This window comes from Aythya ferina, assembly GCF_964211825.1.
Source record: "Aythya ferina genome assembly, chromosome: 19".
Taxonomy (NCBI): Eukaryota; Metazoa; Chordata; class Aves; order Anseriformes; family Anatidae; genus Aythya; species Aythya ferina.
Genome location: NC_140309.1, coordinates 8757709 through 8772875, shown reverse-complemented (window position 1 = coordinate 8772875; position 15167 = coordinate 8757709). Strand labels below are relative to the sequence as shown.

The following is a 15167-nucleotide window of genomic DNA, read 5'->3' as shown; positions in this document are numbered from 1 at the left end:
GGAGGTCCCCAGAGGCTCCCGGGGCTGTGGGCAGGATGGGGGCACTGCGGGGGCTGCAGGTGGCCAGCATCCAGCACCAGCAAAATATCCCCCTGGCAGGGAGCCATCCTGCTCAGCTGCACCTCCCTTTGGCATTTCTCTAAGCATCCAGCATTAAACCACCCCAAAAAGCCTCTCGCTCCTGAGCTGGGCTCGCTGCTGAGCCAGGGGCTGGGGGAGCACACGCACCAGCGCAGAGCACCCCTGGGCTGCCAGAAGGCCAGTGGGAAAAAGAAAAAAAAAAAAAAAAGAGGGCCAGGATGAGCACAGGTGGGTGTTCGGAAATATTTGCAAGCTTCACCTCCCTTTGAAGTCCCGCTGCGTTGTCCTCCCCGCTCCCCCGGGCCCCGGCTCCTGATTTATGGGGTTCATGGAGCAGAGGCACCTAAATTAGCTCCCACTTCAAAGGGCCAAGAGAGGAGAAGGGCAATAGACAAATAGCCCCCGCTAATTGTGGCTATTGATCAAACCCGGGCCGGGAGGATCAGATAGGAGGGGGTGGGTAAGGGGGGGGGGAGTTCTCCCACTTCTGCACCGGTAACCCCAGCAATTTGTCATGATTCCAGAGCCATTTTTCAAACCGTTGTTACCCCCTGCTCAGGGGGGCGTTTAGCAGCTGCCCTCTAATGAAACCGTGGGCGAGGGGCAGGGGGATGTGAAACTGCCTGGAAGGCTCTGGGGATGGGGGGATAAACCCACAGGGGGGGGCCAGGCAGGCAGCGTGCCCACCCCAGGGCCAAAGGTGCCCCGTGTCCCCACCATGCATGCTCTGAGGATGGGAGCCTGGCCCTCCTGACGGCCAGACTGGGACACACTGGGAGCAAGAAGATGCTTTCAGCCCCGGTAAACACCGGGCAGACCCAGCAGCACCTTCTCTGCCCCCAGGCCCCCGCTGGGGGGACAGGAAGGCAGGAGGCAGGTAGCATTTTAGCTCTTTTATCACCTGCCCAGTCCCCCCACGACATTCCTGCTTCCTGCTCCGCGGGGCAGAGGCGTGCCAAGGCCCCGCATTCCTCCACTCCCCAGCTGGGCCCCCACTGATGGGTTTGGGGGGGGGGGGGCTGCTGGTTGTGCCCCCAGCTCACCAGGACACCGTGGTGTGAGCAGCTCCGACGTGCTGGCTCCAAGCTCCTTCCATGCTCCGGTCCCGTCCCTGGGGCTGAGGGGCTCAGCTCCTCTGGGGAGGAGGTTTTTAGGGATGGGGAGAGGGTGGGAGGTGAGGCAGGGAGCTCCCCGGGTACTGCCAGCGCCGTCCTGCGCAGGAGACATTTGCCTGCTCCTGGCACAAGCCTGGCTGCGGTCCTCAGCAGCCTCCTTACTCCGTGCCTCAGTTTCCCTCCCTGGGACATAGAGGCCAGCGGAGAAGCCCCAGCAGCAGTGAACGTGGTTGAGCAGTGCCTGAGCCCCGTGCCAGGGCAGTGATACCCACGGGCTCTGCTCCAAGGCACCTAGTGAGCTTAGGATTGACCCAGCCCAGGCCGAGCTGCCCTGCAGAGAGAGAGCAGAGCAATGGGGGGAGCTCCTGCAGAGCCCAAACCCTCCGCAGCAACGAAAGCAACCCCTGCTAGGTGTGCTTGAGAGCCTCGCTTTCCCTCTAGAGCCTGGGAGTAGCAAAATGCAGCCTTTAACTGGTTGTCCCCCACTCCCACTGCAAACCCTGGTACCGGTACTGGTGTCCCCACTCCATCCTGGCTCCACTGTGTCCCCATGGGGCCCGCCGGTGTCCCCAGGGCAGCACACCTGGGGGCAGGTGCAGAGGGGCTGGGACGGAGCCACGTGATGTTTTAAAAACGCTGGGGTTTTTAGGGGAGGCTGTGTGACCCTGGAGGAGTGTCTGCCAGCCTCACGGGAGGCAGGACCGCAGCAGCACCTCGCCCCCGTCCCCACAAGCCACAGCCATGTCCCAAGCAGCCGTGGGGAGCAGCGCGGCACGACAGGGATCCCCCGATGGCTTGGAAGGGGAGCTGGAAAGGGGGGCTGCACCCCAGGTGTGCCACGGGCAGGACCTGTGGGACCCCAAGGGGAGGGAAGCAGCCACCCACCCGGGGGAGGCTGAAGAGATGAAGGTGAGGAAGAGGAGCAGGCCAGTGCGCTCCAAGGCCAGGAGGATGGCTGCCAACGTCCGAGAGCGCAAGAGGATCCTGGACTACAACCAAGCCTTCAACGCCCTGCGGCTGGCCCTCAAGCATGACCTGAGCGGCAAGAGGCTCTCCAAAATCGCCACCCTCCGGCGAGCCATCAGCCGGATCACGGCTCTGTCCCTGTCCCTGCACGGTGCCGCGCGCTGCTGGCCCTGCGCCCACTCCGAGTGCCGCGGGCAGGGCGCGAGGGACGGCCACCCCCGGCTCCTCGGTGCTGCAGGCTATGGGGGATATTCCCCCGAGAACCAGCTCCAGCACCACGAGAGCCCAAAGGAGGATCGCCTGGCAGCCAGCCCTGCGTTTTATCCCATCGGGAGCCACCAGCTTGGGCTCCGGAGCAGCTGCCAGCAGAAACACGCGGGCAGCCAGCGAGCCCCCCCGGCGGCACCGCTCCCCTGGCAGCTGGGAGGGCTCCAGAGCTCAGGCTACCAGCGCCTCCCCATCCACTGACCCACCGGGCTGGGAAGGCGAGATGGTGCCGGGAAGGTAACGCAGCCGAGTGACAAATGGGGCAGTGGGAAGGGACCTGGGCAGGAGAGAGAGAGGTGGGACACAGGGCTCGGCACGGTGCTGTGAGCCCAGCGCACGGCGCAGTGCCCGGCTGCACTCGTTCTGCAGGAGAGCTCGGAGCTGGGGGACGTGGAAAACTGTTTTCTGCTCGAGTAAGCTCTGTGTTTCTTTGTTGTGAGGTTTCCCTGCTGCAAGTTGTCACGATTATTTATTCTCTCTTGCTTGCTTTGTGAGAAAACACGAGTTAAAAGCCCAGCATCGGGGCGCTGCCTGTTAATGCGTGAGGTGGGCAGATGGGCCGTGCGGGGCACGCTGAGGCTGCTGGCTGGATGTCAGCTCTGGCTGCAGCTGATGGATTGGGGGAGCAGGAGCTGGGAGAGGTTTATTTGGTTGTACTTTTAATGCTAAGCCCATCAGTGCACATATTGGTGCCCGGGCAGACCTGCAGGAGCGGCCGAGGAGCTCATAAACCCCACGGTGCCTCCTGATAACTGCAAAGCAGCTCCCGAGGGATGGTCTGGGACTGCGCTCCTGATCTGCCCAGCCAGGAGGATGGGGGGCTCAGCCCTGTGCTCCCCGAGTGCCTGGCTTCCTCCTCCTCCTCTTCCTCCTCCCTCAGTCCCAGCGCGGGGTGGAGGAGCTGGGAAATGAGCCCAGCAGAGGAAGGCTCCCAGCAGCCAGGAGAGAGAGCTCTCCGCTCAGCGAAGGAGCCTCGCAAAGTGCTGACGGTGTGAGACATCTTGGCTTTCATCTCCAGGAGGTTCCCCTTCCCAGGAGGGGCCTGCAGCCACGGCTGCTGACAGAATCCTGCTTCTCCCACCAGCTCCCTGCTGCGGGGCGGCTCCACCGTGGGGTGAGGTTCCCCCATGGGGTGAGGCTCCCCCTGCACCAGCTCCCCCTGCTCTGCCCGTGTCAGCATTCGTCACGCTGGATGCATGAGCCCAAGGAACACCAAGGGGCAAGGAAGCAAAAACCAGGCACAACCCTACACGAACCCCTCTCCACCCAAATTTGTTTCCAGTTTCCCTCCCTCACTTCGGTATTAAAGCAGCCCAGGTGGAAACAGATGCCCAGAGAGGCAGGAGCAGGGGAAAAAAAGGCCTCGAGACCCCCGAGGCAACATCCCTGCATTGCTCTCGGGTTCTCGGTTAGGGCAGGCCCCTCTGCAGGCTGTGGGGTGGGAGAGGCGCTGGGGTCCCCCTCCTGCCCAGCAGGAGCAGGCAGAGGGCGCTGGGTGCGCCCGCAGATGGCACTCACCGCCTGGGAAATGAATCCCTGGCGAGCCGGAGAGGAAAAATTCAGAACCGAAGAGAGCCGCTGGAGCCCAGCCGGGTGCTTGCAGTCCTCCTCCCGGCCCCCCCGTAGCACACTCCGGTCCCCCCGGGTGCTGCGCTCCGCTTTCCAGGACTCCCCCCCCCGCGCCAGCACCCTGCGGGTCCCGGCTCCTGCCTTTGTCTCTGTCCCGGGAGCGCTGGGGCTGCAGGGGGGGCACCGCCGGGCACCCCCTCTGCCCGTCCCCAGCTCCACGTCCCGAAACCCCGGGGCGAGGCTGAGCGGGCTGGAATCACGGCAGAGGGGAGGGAGGACACGGGGGATTCCCCTCTAAATCCCCCCAGTCCCGCCCCATCCCAGCATCCCAGCATCCCAGAATCATCACCTAGGTTGGAAGAGACCTCCAAGATCACCCAGTCCAACCTCTAACCCCATCCCATCCCATCCCATTCCATTTCTCTCCATATCCCATCCCATTCATCCTATCGCTCCCGATTCCCCCCCATCCCTCCCCCTCATCCCATCCCATCCCATCCCATCCCATCCCATCCCATCCCATCCCATCCCATCCCACCCTCCCCTCCCCTCCCCAAATCCCCCCAAACCCCCTCACCCCTCCCCAACCCCCCACCCCTCCCCACCTCTCCCCACCCCTCCCCACCCACCCTACCCCTCCCCACCCCTCCCCACCCCCCTCCGCCCCCCCCATCACCCCCCTCCCCAATATCCGACGAGCCTCCCTCCCTCCTCCCCGGTCTTTTCGGGGGGCGTTGCGCATCCCCCGCTCCTGCCCCGGGGGCCGAGCCGTGCTGGCCCCACCCCCGGCACGGCCTCCCCGGGGGGGCGGCGAGCCCCGAGCGCAGAGCGGCGGCTGCGGGGAGCGCTCGGAGCCCGCTCCGTCGGGGCCGGGCCGGGCCGGGCCATGGCGAGCGGCACCGCCGCGCCCCCGGGCACGGGCTCGGGGTCGGGCTCGGGCTCGGGGTCGGGGTCGGGCACGGCTCTGCCCTCCCGGCTCCAGGAGACCGAGAAGCTGCTGGCTGCCACCGAGGGGTTGCGAGGCTCCAAATCCTTCACGGCGGCTCTGGCCGGCGAGGCGGAGCGCAACGGGCACGGGCTGGGCTACAAATCGGTGTCCGTCGGGCACCTGGACGCGGCCCCGTTGTCGCCGTCGCGGCTCAGCCTGGGCAGAGCATCCTCCACCGGCACCAGCACGGCGCCGCCCGAGCAGGGCCGCCCCCGGGACTACCTGGTGCTCGCCATCTTCTCCTGCTTCTGCCCCGTTTGGCCCATCAACGTGGTGGCCCTCGTCTTCTCCATCATGGTGAGCCCCCCGTGGGGGCACGGGGATGGGGAGGGATGGGGGAGCCGGGCAGGGAGGAGGTTGGGGCTGGGGGATGCTCTGCACCGTGCTTGGGGCTCTCCGGGATAGCAGGAGGTGGGATGGGGCGGGGGCAGCCCGGGTTGAGGGTGGGATGCAGGATACGGGGTGAGGTGGGGTGTAGGATGAGGTGGGATGGAGGGTATGGGGTGAGGTGGGATGCGGAATGAGGCGGGATGTAGGATATGGGATGAGGCGGGAGGTGGGATGAGGTGGGATGGAGGATATGGGATGATGTGGGATGATGTGGGATGATGTGGGATGCAGGATACGGGATGCTGTGGGACACGGGATGCTGTGGGACGCAGGGTAATGTGAGATGAGGTAGGATGTAGGATAAGGGATGCTGTGGGATGCAGGATGATGTGGGATGCAGGAAATAGGATGCTGTGGGATGCGGGATGAGGTCACAAGCATAGCAGGGCACACCAAGCCCCTGTGTCCCCGCGCTCCTCTCCCAGTGGCACTGGGCAGCCCACAGCCCGGTTCCCAGCCGGGACAGAGCTGCAAGGCGAAGCACGGTTAAGGGCTCTGCCCCCACACCTCGCAGCCCAGCCCTGCAGCACTGGGGAGACCCGGGCTGGGGGCTCGCTGCTGCTCCCAGGCCCCCCAAAGGGATGGGCTGTGCCTGCAGCTCCCGCACTTGTTCTGAAGAAAAAAAATTCCCCATTAAATATCCCCCACAGCTCAGCTCGCACACTGACATCGGAGCTGGGGAGAATGAAAGCAGGCAGCCTCCCACCCATCCCAGCAGAGCCTCGCAGGCACGGCCACCCCCTTACCCACTGCTTTACACCCCCCTGGCACCTTTTACACCCTTCACTTGCCACCGAGGCAAAGCTTTCCTTTGAAAATCAGCCCAGGGCGAGCGCTCGCCTGCTCACCACACCAAAGCACACAGGGGGGGACACACAGCGCTTCCCAAAAACCAGCAACAACTCGAGGAGTTGGTGGCAGGTGCTGCAGCAAGCCCTCTGGAGAGACCGGTTTCCATTTTGAGGCAGAATCACCATTTTTACCAGCTGCCATCTGCACGGTGCAGCTGTGTGGTGGTGGCCGCCCAGGCAGCGCGCGGGGAAGCCGGGTGGCCTTGTCCGGACGGGCGAGAGGGGGAACGGGCCAGCGGGAGCTCTCACGGGGATTTTCCAGCCCCGTTAGCCTTCAGGCAAAATAAATCCTCCTTCACTCGAGGCTGGAGCCCGCAGCGGGGCAGGGGTGTGCCTCATGGGCCGCACGAGCCCCTGGAGGGGACGAGCAAACAGGGAGATGAGAGCCAAGGCCCTCGAGCCCCACCGCCCGGTGCTGATGCAGGGCTGGGGGAGGATCAGCTGCTTGCAGCCCCCTGGGACCCTCCACCCGCTGCCACCCTGTGCAGCTCATGGCCCCCCCCGTATCCACCAGCCGGGGACCCCCATGGGTTCCCCATCTCCCTGCTGGAAACATCTCCCCGGTGATCTCAGCACATCAGCTGGGGGTCCACCAGCTCACACCAGGGACAAATCCAGTCCCCAGCCACAGCTGAAGCTCCCACAGCCCCCGGTGCCCCCCTGGGACAACAGACAGGGGTGTCCCATCGCCTGCAAGTCGGGACCCGGGTGCTCACCACTGTCCCCCTGCCTCGCAGGCAGCCTCCCCGCAACGTGCTGACTTTTCCTCCAGCTCCACGACGGTGCCTTTCTTTCCCAAGTCAGTGCTTTTTGCACACGAAAGCTTTTCTGGGCACTAAGCAGCAACCGGAGAGGGAAGCAAATGAGCGCTGTTGGATTTGGTGTCTCATAAATCATTTTTCAGGCCCTGCTCTTGGATACTGTGGCCACGGGTAGGAAAAAAAAAATCTGCTCCTGCCCCCAGCCTCTTCCTGCTTACACTGGTCTCATGGAAAAGAGCAACCTGGAGGCTCCCCCACCTCCCCTTTGGGTGTATTTTATTGACAAGGCGAGGGCCTGGAAGCTCCCAGGGGTGTAAGTGTGGTGGGTACAGAGTACATAAGATGGGTACATAAGTGAGGTGGGAGAAGCCAAGGCCCACGTTACTCCTTCAAATGGTGCCCCCGTCCACCTGCGTCCGATGGTGGCTGGTACCTCGCCACCGTGGGTTTCAACACAATGTAAGTGGTGAGGATTAGTGATTTATTCTGAGTAACTGGTGATAAATCGGAATGATTTGGATACCAGAATGGTTATCCGGAATAGCAGGTCAGCAGAATGCACCCCAAGCCAGTTCCTAAATTGTGAAGGGTTGAAGGAAGAAGCTGTGATGGGTTGGTTGCCTTTGTCACGGGACTAGAAAAAGTCCCAGAATTTACAGAAAAGAAACTGCCTCCATCTGCAATGAGCCCGCTGAGGCTACCTATTAGGAGAACACCCTCTGAGCAGTAACGTGAGCAGGGGACGAGATGAAAGCAGGGACCATCAGTGGCTCTTCTGAGCCACCTAGACTCACGACTCCGTGCCCAAAACAAGCAGCTTGGCACACCCGTGGCACGCTGCCCCAGCCCCCAGGCGTTTCAGAGCTCTTCTGCCTCTTCCAGTCTTGATTAATAAAGAAAATGTTCGTGTTTTCACGTAGAAAGAAAACGTTAGCATCACCGATACCAGGCAGCTATAATCAAACTGTTCCACACCGATGAATAATATATGTACAGTAACAAATGCTGGCTAAACACGCCGTGCCAGTGCTGATGTATTTTTCGTAATTGTTCAGGATAAATGATCAGCAAACACTTCCAGAAGCTACGGTGATAAATATGTTGAATTTGTTAGCCCATATATTTTGCTTGGAAGACAGCTAAAATTGCAAATGTGTTCCACCGCCATCTAACCCACACCTTGCAAAAATATTACACTTGGTTGCAAACATCTGAGCCTATAAAAATCCCAAATGCGAGGAGCTGTCAGGGAGCAGTGCAGGGACCCTGTCAATCCCCGTGCTTCCCTACTCACCCCCTTCCCTCCACCAAACCTTGAAGCTTCATTTTGTCACCTCCTGTTCTCTAACACAAGAAGGCCCTTGGCTGCCTACCACTGGTTTTTGACATTGCCAAAGGTGCTGTAGAGACCGAAAGAAATGAGGTCTAGAGCGAACCCAACACCAGTGATGAGGAAATGGCTCTGCCTGGGATATGTTAGCACAACCAGACATCCGTGGGGCTGCAGCCACCTGAGTTAACCCCAACCCTAACCCTAAACCTAACCCTAACCCCAACCCTAACCCTAACACCAACCCTAACCCCAACCCCAACCCTAACCCCAACCCTAACCTTAACCCTAACCCAGGTCAGGACATGGCACTGGAGCTGTGCTGGGCAGCTGTGAGAGGGCACCCTTTGTGGGGCACTGCATCCTAGAGATGCATTTTTAGAAAGGAGAGGGGGATTGCTTAATACCCTTCCATCTTTACCTCGAGCTAACATTATTTTCCACGTTCAGCTCCCCCGGTTTTAGCAGCCACATCCCAGAGCCAGGGCTCCATTGTTGCCGGGGGGCTCCAGCCTTGCCCCCACACCGACAGCTTGTTCCCAAAGCCAGCAGCCACAGCACTTTGTCCCTTGGGGACCTCCTGTTACGATGCCAATGCCTGCTGGCTGTGCTCCTGCACACAAGCTGCAGCAATGCAGCAGCACCCCAGCAGCATCCCCTATAAGTGAATTCCTTTTGGGGGTTACAGAATTTTATTTTTTTTCCCCGTTGATGAGTCAGAGAGGGCTGGGGCTGGGCAGTGCCTCCTGTCCCACCCTGGGGACACCTCTTAGCCCCTCTGACACCAGGCAGACCCCATCCCATGCAGCTCCTGCCCACAGAAGCATCCCTGTGGGGCCGCCCCAGGGCACCAAACTGTAGGAGACAGGAGCCCAGGCCCCTGCGGACGCAGCCGCTCTCATTTTGGGGTCTGCAGCCAGAGCATCGCCCCGGATCCCTTCTCAGGAGCCTCTCTCTGTGCTTCCCCCCAGTCGAGGAACAGCGGGCAGCAGGGGGACATGGACGGAGCGCGGCGCCTCGGCCGCATGGCCCGCCTGCTCAGCATCGTCTCCATCGTCCTGGGGACCATCATCATCGTGCTCTACGTTTCACTCAGCGTCAGAGGTAACATCTCCTTCCCTTTTCCCCTGCCCAGCTCAAGCAGGAACCCCACACGGTGCCTCGGGTGCTGTCCCAGGAGTTTATAGGGCAGCCCTGCCTGTAGGATGCCCCGTTCCCACCCCAACCGCAGCAATAAGGGCACTGAGGTCCCCCGTGGGACCACCACCAACAGCACCTGTGTGTGCAAAATACCTTGGAGAAGGGGTTGTGGGAGATCTCCCAGGCAAGAGGCATTTAGGCTAAAACCCAAAGCCTTGGCAAGGCTGCGGTGGGTTTGGAAATGTGTAGCGGGGTGAAAGCAAAGGGATCCAGCCTGCCCACGGGTGCAGTCCCCCAGTGTTTGGGGACCTTCCCTGACACAAAGCCACCTGCCAGGAGCATCAGGGCCGCTGGCAGTGCTGCTCGGGCTAACGGGAACCTCGGCTCTCGGCCGCTCGAACCCAAAGCCCGAGCCAAGAGCATCGGGGACATCGCTGTGACTGCTGGAAGCTGCCCTAAGCCTCTCTTTATTTTACAGTTTCCTAGAAGACATTTTAGCATGCAAATACCTCGAAGAGGAGGAAGACAACTCTCCTTTTGGGGTTTTTACTTTCAGCCTCGCAACAAAAACTTGTCACAGCGTAGGGGGGCCGCCCCAGAGGAACGCGCGCTTCTGCTCCGCCGCCCCCTGGGAACGAGCCCGGACGAGGGCTGGGACGAAAACATCGTGAGGAGGGATGGGGAAGAGCTTCGGGTGCCGAGTGGAGAGGAGAAGGGGGAAGCCCACTACCTCATTCCCCTCCAGCAAAACTGACGGAGCGGGGAGACAACTCCTGGCGAAGGGCAAGGAGGGAGTTTCGGGAACGGAGCTTATCTTAAAGAAAACCTAAGGACGGACCAGGACACTTTGAGGAATCCCCTCTAAGAATTTTGGCACTGTGTTGTTGGGGGGTTGTTGGTTTTTAAATCATTACATTCTCTGTCTCGACGACAAAAAAAAAAAAAACAAAAGCTCAAACTGCCATTGGGAGCAGAGAGCTGTTGGGGCAGGAGGAGAGCTGGAGGGTGTGGGGGTTGCTTTTGTATTTTTGATGAAAAAAAGACAAAAACAAACAACAACAAAAAGAGACAATGACCATTTGCATGCCTTTGGGAATGCTCTCCACGTCTGTTCCTACAAGCTCTTTTGTCACTCGCAGCAGATGTCAGAGCCGGCAGAGCAGGATGCTGCCGCAGCAGAACGCCAGGCTCCTCCTCAGCCGGCCCCACGGTGGGGATTTTAATGGAAGGAAACACGCTTTCTCCGTGCAACCACACAATTCTCTCCCTGGGCACCCGAAGCGAGGTTAATGCTCGTGGCGTGGAGGAAAGAGCCTGGTTAATCTGCAGCAGCGGCACCGAGGCACGGAGAGCCCACGCTACCCGCTCGAGTGTTTTTGTCCTGTCCTGTCCATCAGCCAAAAGCTGCAGCGTGACCCAGACCCCATCGCCGTCCATACTCATCTCCCCTCACCCCGCTGGGCTTCAGCTGAGGACCTCCCAGGAGATTTTCAGAGGTGCAGAGGGGTTTAGGATCCCTGCTCCTCTCTTTACCCCTCTTACGCCCTTCTGCGTCTCTGAACATCTCCAGCATCCCTGGAGCTGGCTGGGGCCAGCTCCACAGACGGTATTATTTTTTAACATTTTGTATTTAATGACATGTAAAGAACACTGACTTTTTTTTTTTGCTCCTCCTGATCTGCCTGGGCCCCCCCCATGCCCTGCCAAGTCTTCCACGATGCGCGGCCCCCTCTGCCATCCCCATCCCCACCTCCCACCCGTCCCTGCCACGGGCTGGCACAGGCTCTGGTACTGTATTTGCCACCCAGACTATGCAAGGTGTCACCGCCTGTCGTTGTACCCAGGCTCTGTAGATGGCTCCCGGCCATATCCACTGGCTCCGTGTTAGCCGAGCCTCCTTTAGCAAAACTTTGCTGGCACAAGTACACGACCGGGAGCTGCACCCCCCGCCTGTCCTGGGGCACGAAATGTTTTCCCCTGCTCCCTGAGTTAATCTGGAAAAACCTCAGAGCAAACCCAACACGGCCAAGGGCTTTGTCTACATGGGGAATTGCTGCCCAGCACAGCGAGGTGTGCCGGGAGAAACCTCCCAGCAACCTGGCACCCTCGTCCCTTCCAAGCTGGTGAGCACAAGGGGCACGCAGGGAGGCAGCACAGAGAGCTGCAGGCTGTAAATCCTCATTCTGCAGTGCCCCAGGGGCATAGCTGGGAACATTCTCCTGTTTGATTGCTCCTCCTTACCGAGTTTCCTCTGGCTAAATGTTATTTGGACCTAGGGGAGAGGGGAGCCACATCCCCAGGACACACTGCTGATGTTTTCCTCTAAGTTCAAAGGGGTTCCAGGGACTCAGAGCAATAGCATGTTACTACAGCACTTTCTTGGGCTGCCTCCCCATCTGCCCCTTTGCCTGTGCTTTATTATAAACTACAAGCTTCTAAAAATGGACCAAATTCACTACCTTCCCTTTAGCAATTCTGTTTTCTGCCCTTGGTGCTAGGGAAAGCTTTGTGCTCAGCCTGGTGCCGCGTCCATCAGGGCGTTCCGTGGTTTCTGCTCTTGTCCCCACTCTCACCAGAAGCCTTCCCTTTGAGACTAAACCCCTCATCTGGGCTGCTCTGTCCCATCAAATCCCCAAAAAGTTTCCTTTTTAAGCCCTGAACCCGAATGCTGCTGGCTGGCCAAGGTGCGGCTTTGTCCTGAGCCACTGACAGCCTGCGTACGGCAAAGCCAGGAAAGATCCCCTGAGGACAGGACAGGCCAGCATCCAGGGAAAACTACAGCACCTGAGAGCACCAAATGAAGAATTTAAATGTTATTTTTATCATTACATGAAGCCTTTCCTCTAAAGAGCCCAAACTTCTTTACTATGGCTAGCGACGAGGCCCTGCAGCCCCACACGTGGCGGCTCGGCGTTGTGCTCTGCTAAAGGCACAGATGGCAAAGTTGTTCTGAGTCACGTGCACGAGCAGCTCAGAAAAGACGTTTTTTTCTTTCTCCTCCTCAATATAAATAGGAGCGAATGCATAATTCCTTTGAATCTGATGTTTCCAAAGGGATCTGTGCAAACACACACCTGCATGCTGCATTTCAGACTGGGCTGGGAGCCCTGCTGCAGGCACGGGATGGTGAGGGGCCGCATGGAGCTGGGCAGGAGGAGTCCCTGGATGAAGAAGGAGCAGCAGAGGCACTAAAATTCACTAAAAATCAACGCCCACGGTGAGGATTTATTGCACGCACCCACACGGGGTTAGTGTCTTCTGCCCAGCCCGGAGCACTGGGCTGCTGAGGCGACCACTTCACAGCCCAGTATTACAGATAACAAAACTGAAGACGCTCCAACTCCTTTCCTTTTTTAATCTTCTTTCTGGTTAGAGCCAATTGCACTGCTTTGCGCTCTTGAATACACCTTTCTGGGCCTTGTCCTGCACTGAGATCCAGCTGAAAGCTCTCCGGGCACTCCTGACATCAAATATTTCCTTTCCTTGCAATCCTGCCCTCGAGTTGCACCAGAGAAAAACTCCTCCGGACCAGCCGGACACGGCGGCTCCTTCCCTGCTCTCCAACAACCTCCTGACGCACTTTGCAGCCTGACCCTTTGTGAAGCTTTTGCCAGGAGGCCCTTGGGAAGCTGCTCCCTGTGGCATGCATGGTCTCACCCCGCCGTGCCAAGGAAGAGGCCGATGAGCCCCAGCCCTTGATGACACCTCACACAGGATTGCGTTACGAGGAGCAAAGCCCTGGCAGAACCCACCCTGAGACCACCGGGACCCAACTTTCCTCCTTTGGGCTTTGAACAAGGAAACAAAAGCACCCCTTGTGATTTTTTGCCAATTCAGTGCAAGCACCTTGCTGGGCACGTCCAGGCACCACTGCTCCTCTCCTGAAGTTTGTTTTTAGGGCATGGATGGGCGATCATGAGCAGTATGTCACAGAAAGGCTTCTCCTCCTCATCTCCACTCACAAGACCCATTGCTTATGTCACAGTTCGTTGCCACCTGCTGCAGCCTCCCCTAGGCTCCCACCTCAGCATCAGGCTTTCTGTTTCCAACTAAAACACGAAATCCTCAGGATCTGGCCAGCTTCTCCCCCCAGCAAAGCAGGGAAGAGGCGAGCTGCACGCGGCGCGGTGGCCACCCAGCCTTACCTGGCAGCGCAGTGCGGCTGGTAGGAGGACAGCACGCTGAGGAGATGGAGAAGGTGAGAAACGCAGCTATAAGCGAGTCCGAGTAGGAGTTGGGATCGACAAGTGTGAGATCCTGGTGGGACAGAACCATGCGGATCGGGAAGGAGCCAGTGCACGGAGCTGTGAGACCACACCAGCACCTGGCCTCCGGCACCCAGCCTCCAGGGCTCATCACCCTGGGGAGGTTCAGTAGAGCCCGAATGGGTGAGGGGATGCTGGAAGGACGCACTGGGAGGGATTCAGGAGTGATTTGCAGATGGGCTTATCGTCCTACCAGCAGCTGGCAGGATGCAGGGAGCAGCACGGTTCAGCTGGCTTATGGCAACGCAGCGTCTGGCTGGGGAACGCCTGCAGAGGAGACCAGAGGGATTTTAGCACAAAGGGAGGAAAACGGCAAAAAATCTGCTCTCAGTTTGCTGCACCGGCCATGCCCTAGGGGCTGGTCCCACGGCTTTCTCTTTGAATCCCCCAGCCTTACCCCTTGTTACTGAGCACAGCCCAGAGCCGCAGACCAGGACCCACCTCGAGTAATTGCAGATTTAAAGTTCATTTTCTTCCCGCGTACATCCTTTAGTTTTGGCGAAGACAGATTTGGACTGAAAATCCCCCTGCTTGGGCACAAGCCAAAGGGTGCGGGGGGTGGGGGGAAGCAGCCTTTATCAAAGTGGGAATATTTGCAAAGCATTTGCGAACGCCAGTAGGTAGCAGAACTCCAACCTAGAAATACCCATGTGGGATACAGAGCACCGGGAAGGGAAGGTGTGCGGTACCCCAGGGCAGCCCCTCACCACTCCTGAGCAGGGCCACGCGCTCCCAGACCCTGCACAATGGTGCCAGGGCAGGATCCGTGCGTGGCAGCACCTGGGGCATTCCCCCTGCTGCTGTAACCACTGACGTGCACAGCCTCAGCCCCTCTGAAGTCCAGCTGGAAAAGTTGGATCCGCAAAGAGCACGAACACAGCAGGAATTTCGGCCGGGCACTTGGGTTTGCTGATAGGTGTTTCTTTCCCTGCAGGACGATGTGGTATACCTGACATACTTCCTTTGTATTTCTTGGCATGAGAAAAAAAATTAAAATGTAACGTGCATGGTCACAGCTGAACTTATTTCTTCTGTCTATATAAGAAAAAAAAAAAATTAAATTTGAACTAGCCATTGAATTATCGCTTCTCACTCCAAGAGCGAGCAGCTCAGCGGGTATTTGGGTGCAGTGGGTTGCAAATACACACACAAGCAGCTGGCAGCAGACAGCAGCACGTCAGAGAGCAGAAGGGACAGAGCTCAGCCCGGTGCTGCAGGGAGGAGTGGTGCTGAGCTTCTTGGTGAGCACGGCCACCGTGGAGGTGTCTCAGCTCTTCCCCTCCCACAGGCAGGGTGAGGGATTCATTGCGCCCATGCTGCAGCATGGTGAACAGACTGGTGGTCTGTACCCAAACCTCTCAGCCTCTGGTGGGGTCCAGGAAAGCTTTGGGCTGCCTGCCATTTTCGTAGGCAGCGTTATGATAAATACCTTTTCCTTCCCTAA

General features: G+C 59.1%; 2 protein-coding genes across 2 annotated transcripts; both read left to right on the top strand.

Annotated features, from left to right (window-relative positions):
- The first annotated feature begins 1911 nt into the window (after window positions 1–1911).
- BHLHA9 (basic helix-loop-helix family member a9) lies at window positions 1912–2885 on the top strand. The gene has a single exon (XM_084493612.1). It carries the CDS (start codon window positions 1938–1940, stop codon window positions 2628–2630), a length of 693 nt encoding a protein of 230 aa, XP_084349738.1. The 5' UTR covers window positions 1912–1937; the 3' UTR covers window positions 2631–2885.
- Window positions 2886–4884: 1999 nt separating this feature from the next.
- TRARG1 (trafficking regulator of GLUT4 (SLC2A4) 1) lies at window positions 4885–14736 on the top strand (the record flags this gene model as incomplete). The annotated part of the gene is made up of 3 exons (XM_084493447.1): window positions 4885–5283; window positions 9290–9422; window positions 10015–14736. 3 exons carry the CDS (start codon window positions 4885–4887, stop codon window positions 10041–10043), a joined length of 561 nt encoding a protein of 186 aa, XP_084349573.1. The 3' UTR covers window positions 10044–14736.
- Window positions 14737–15167: the final 431 nt, after the last annotated feature.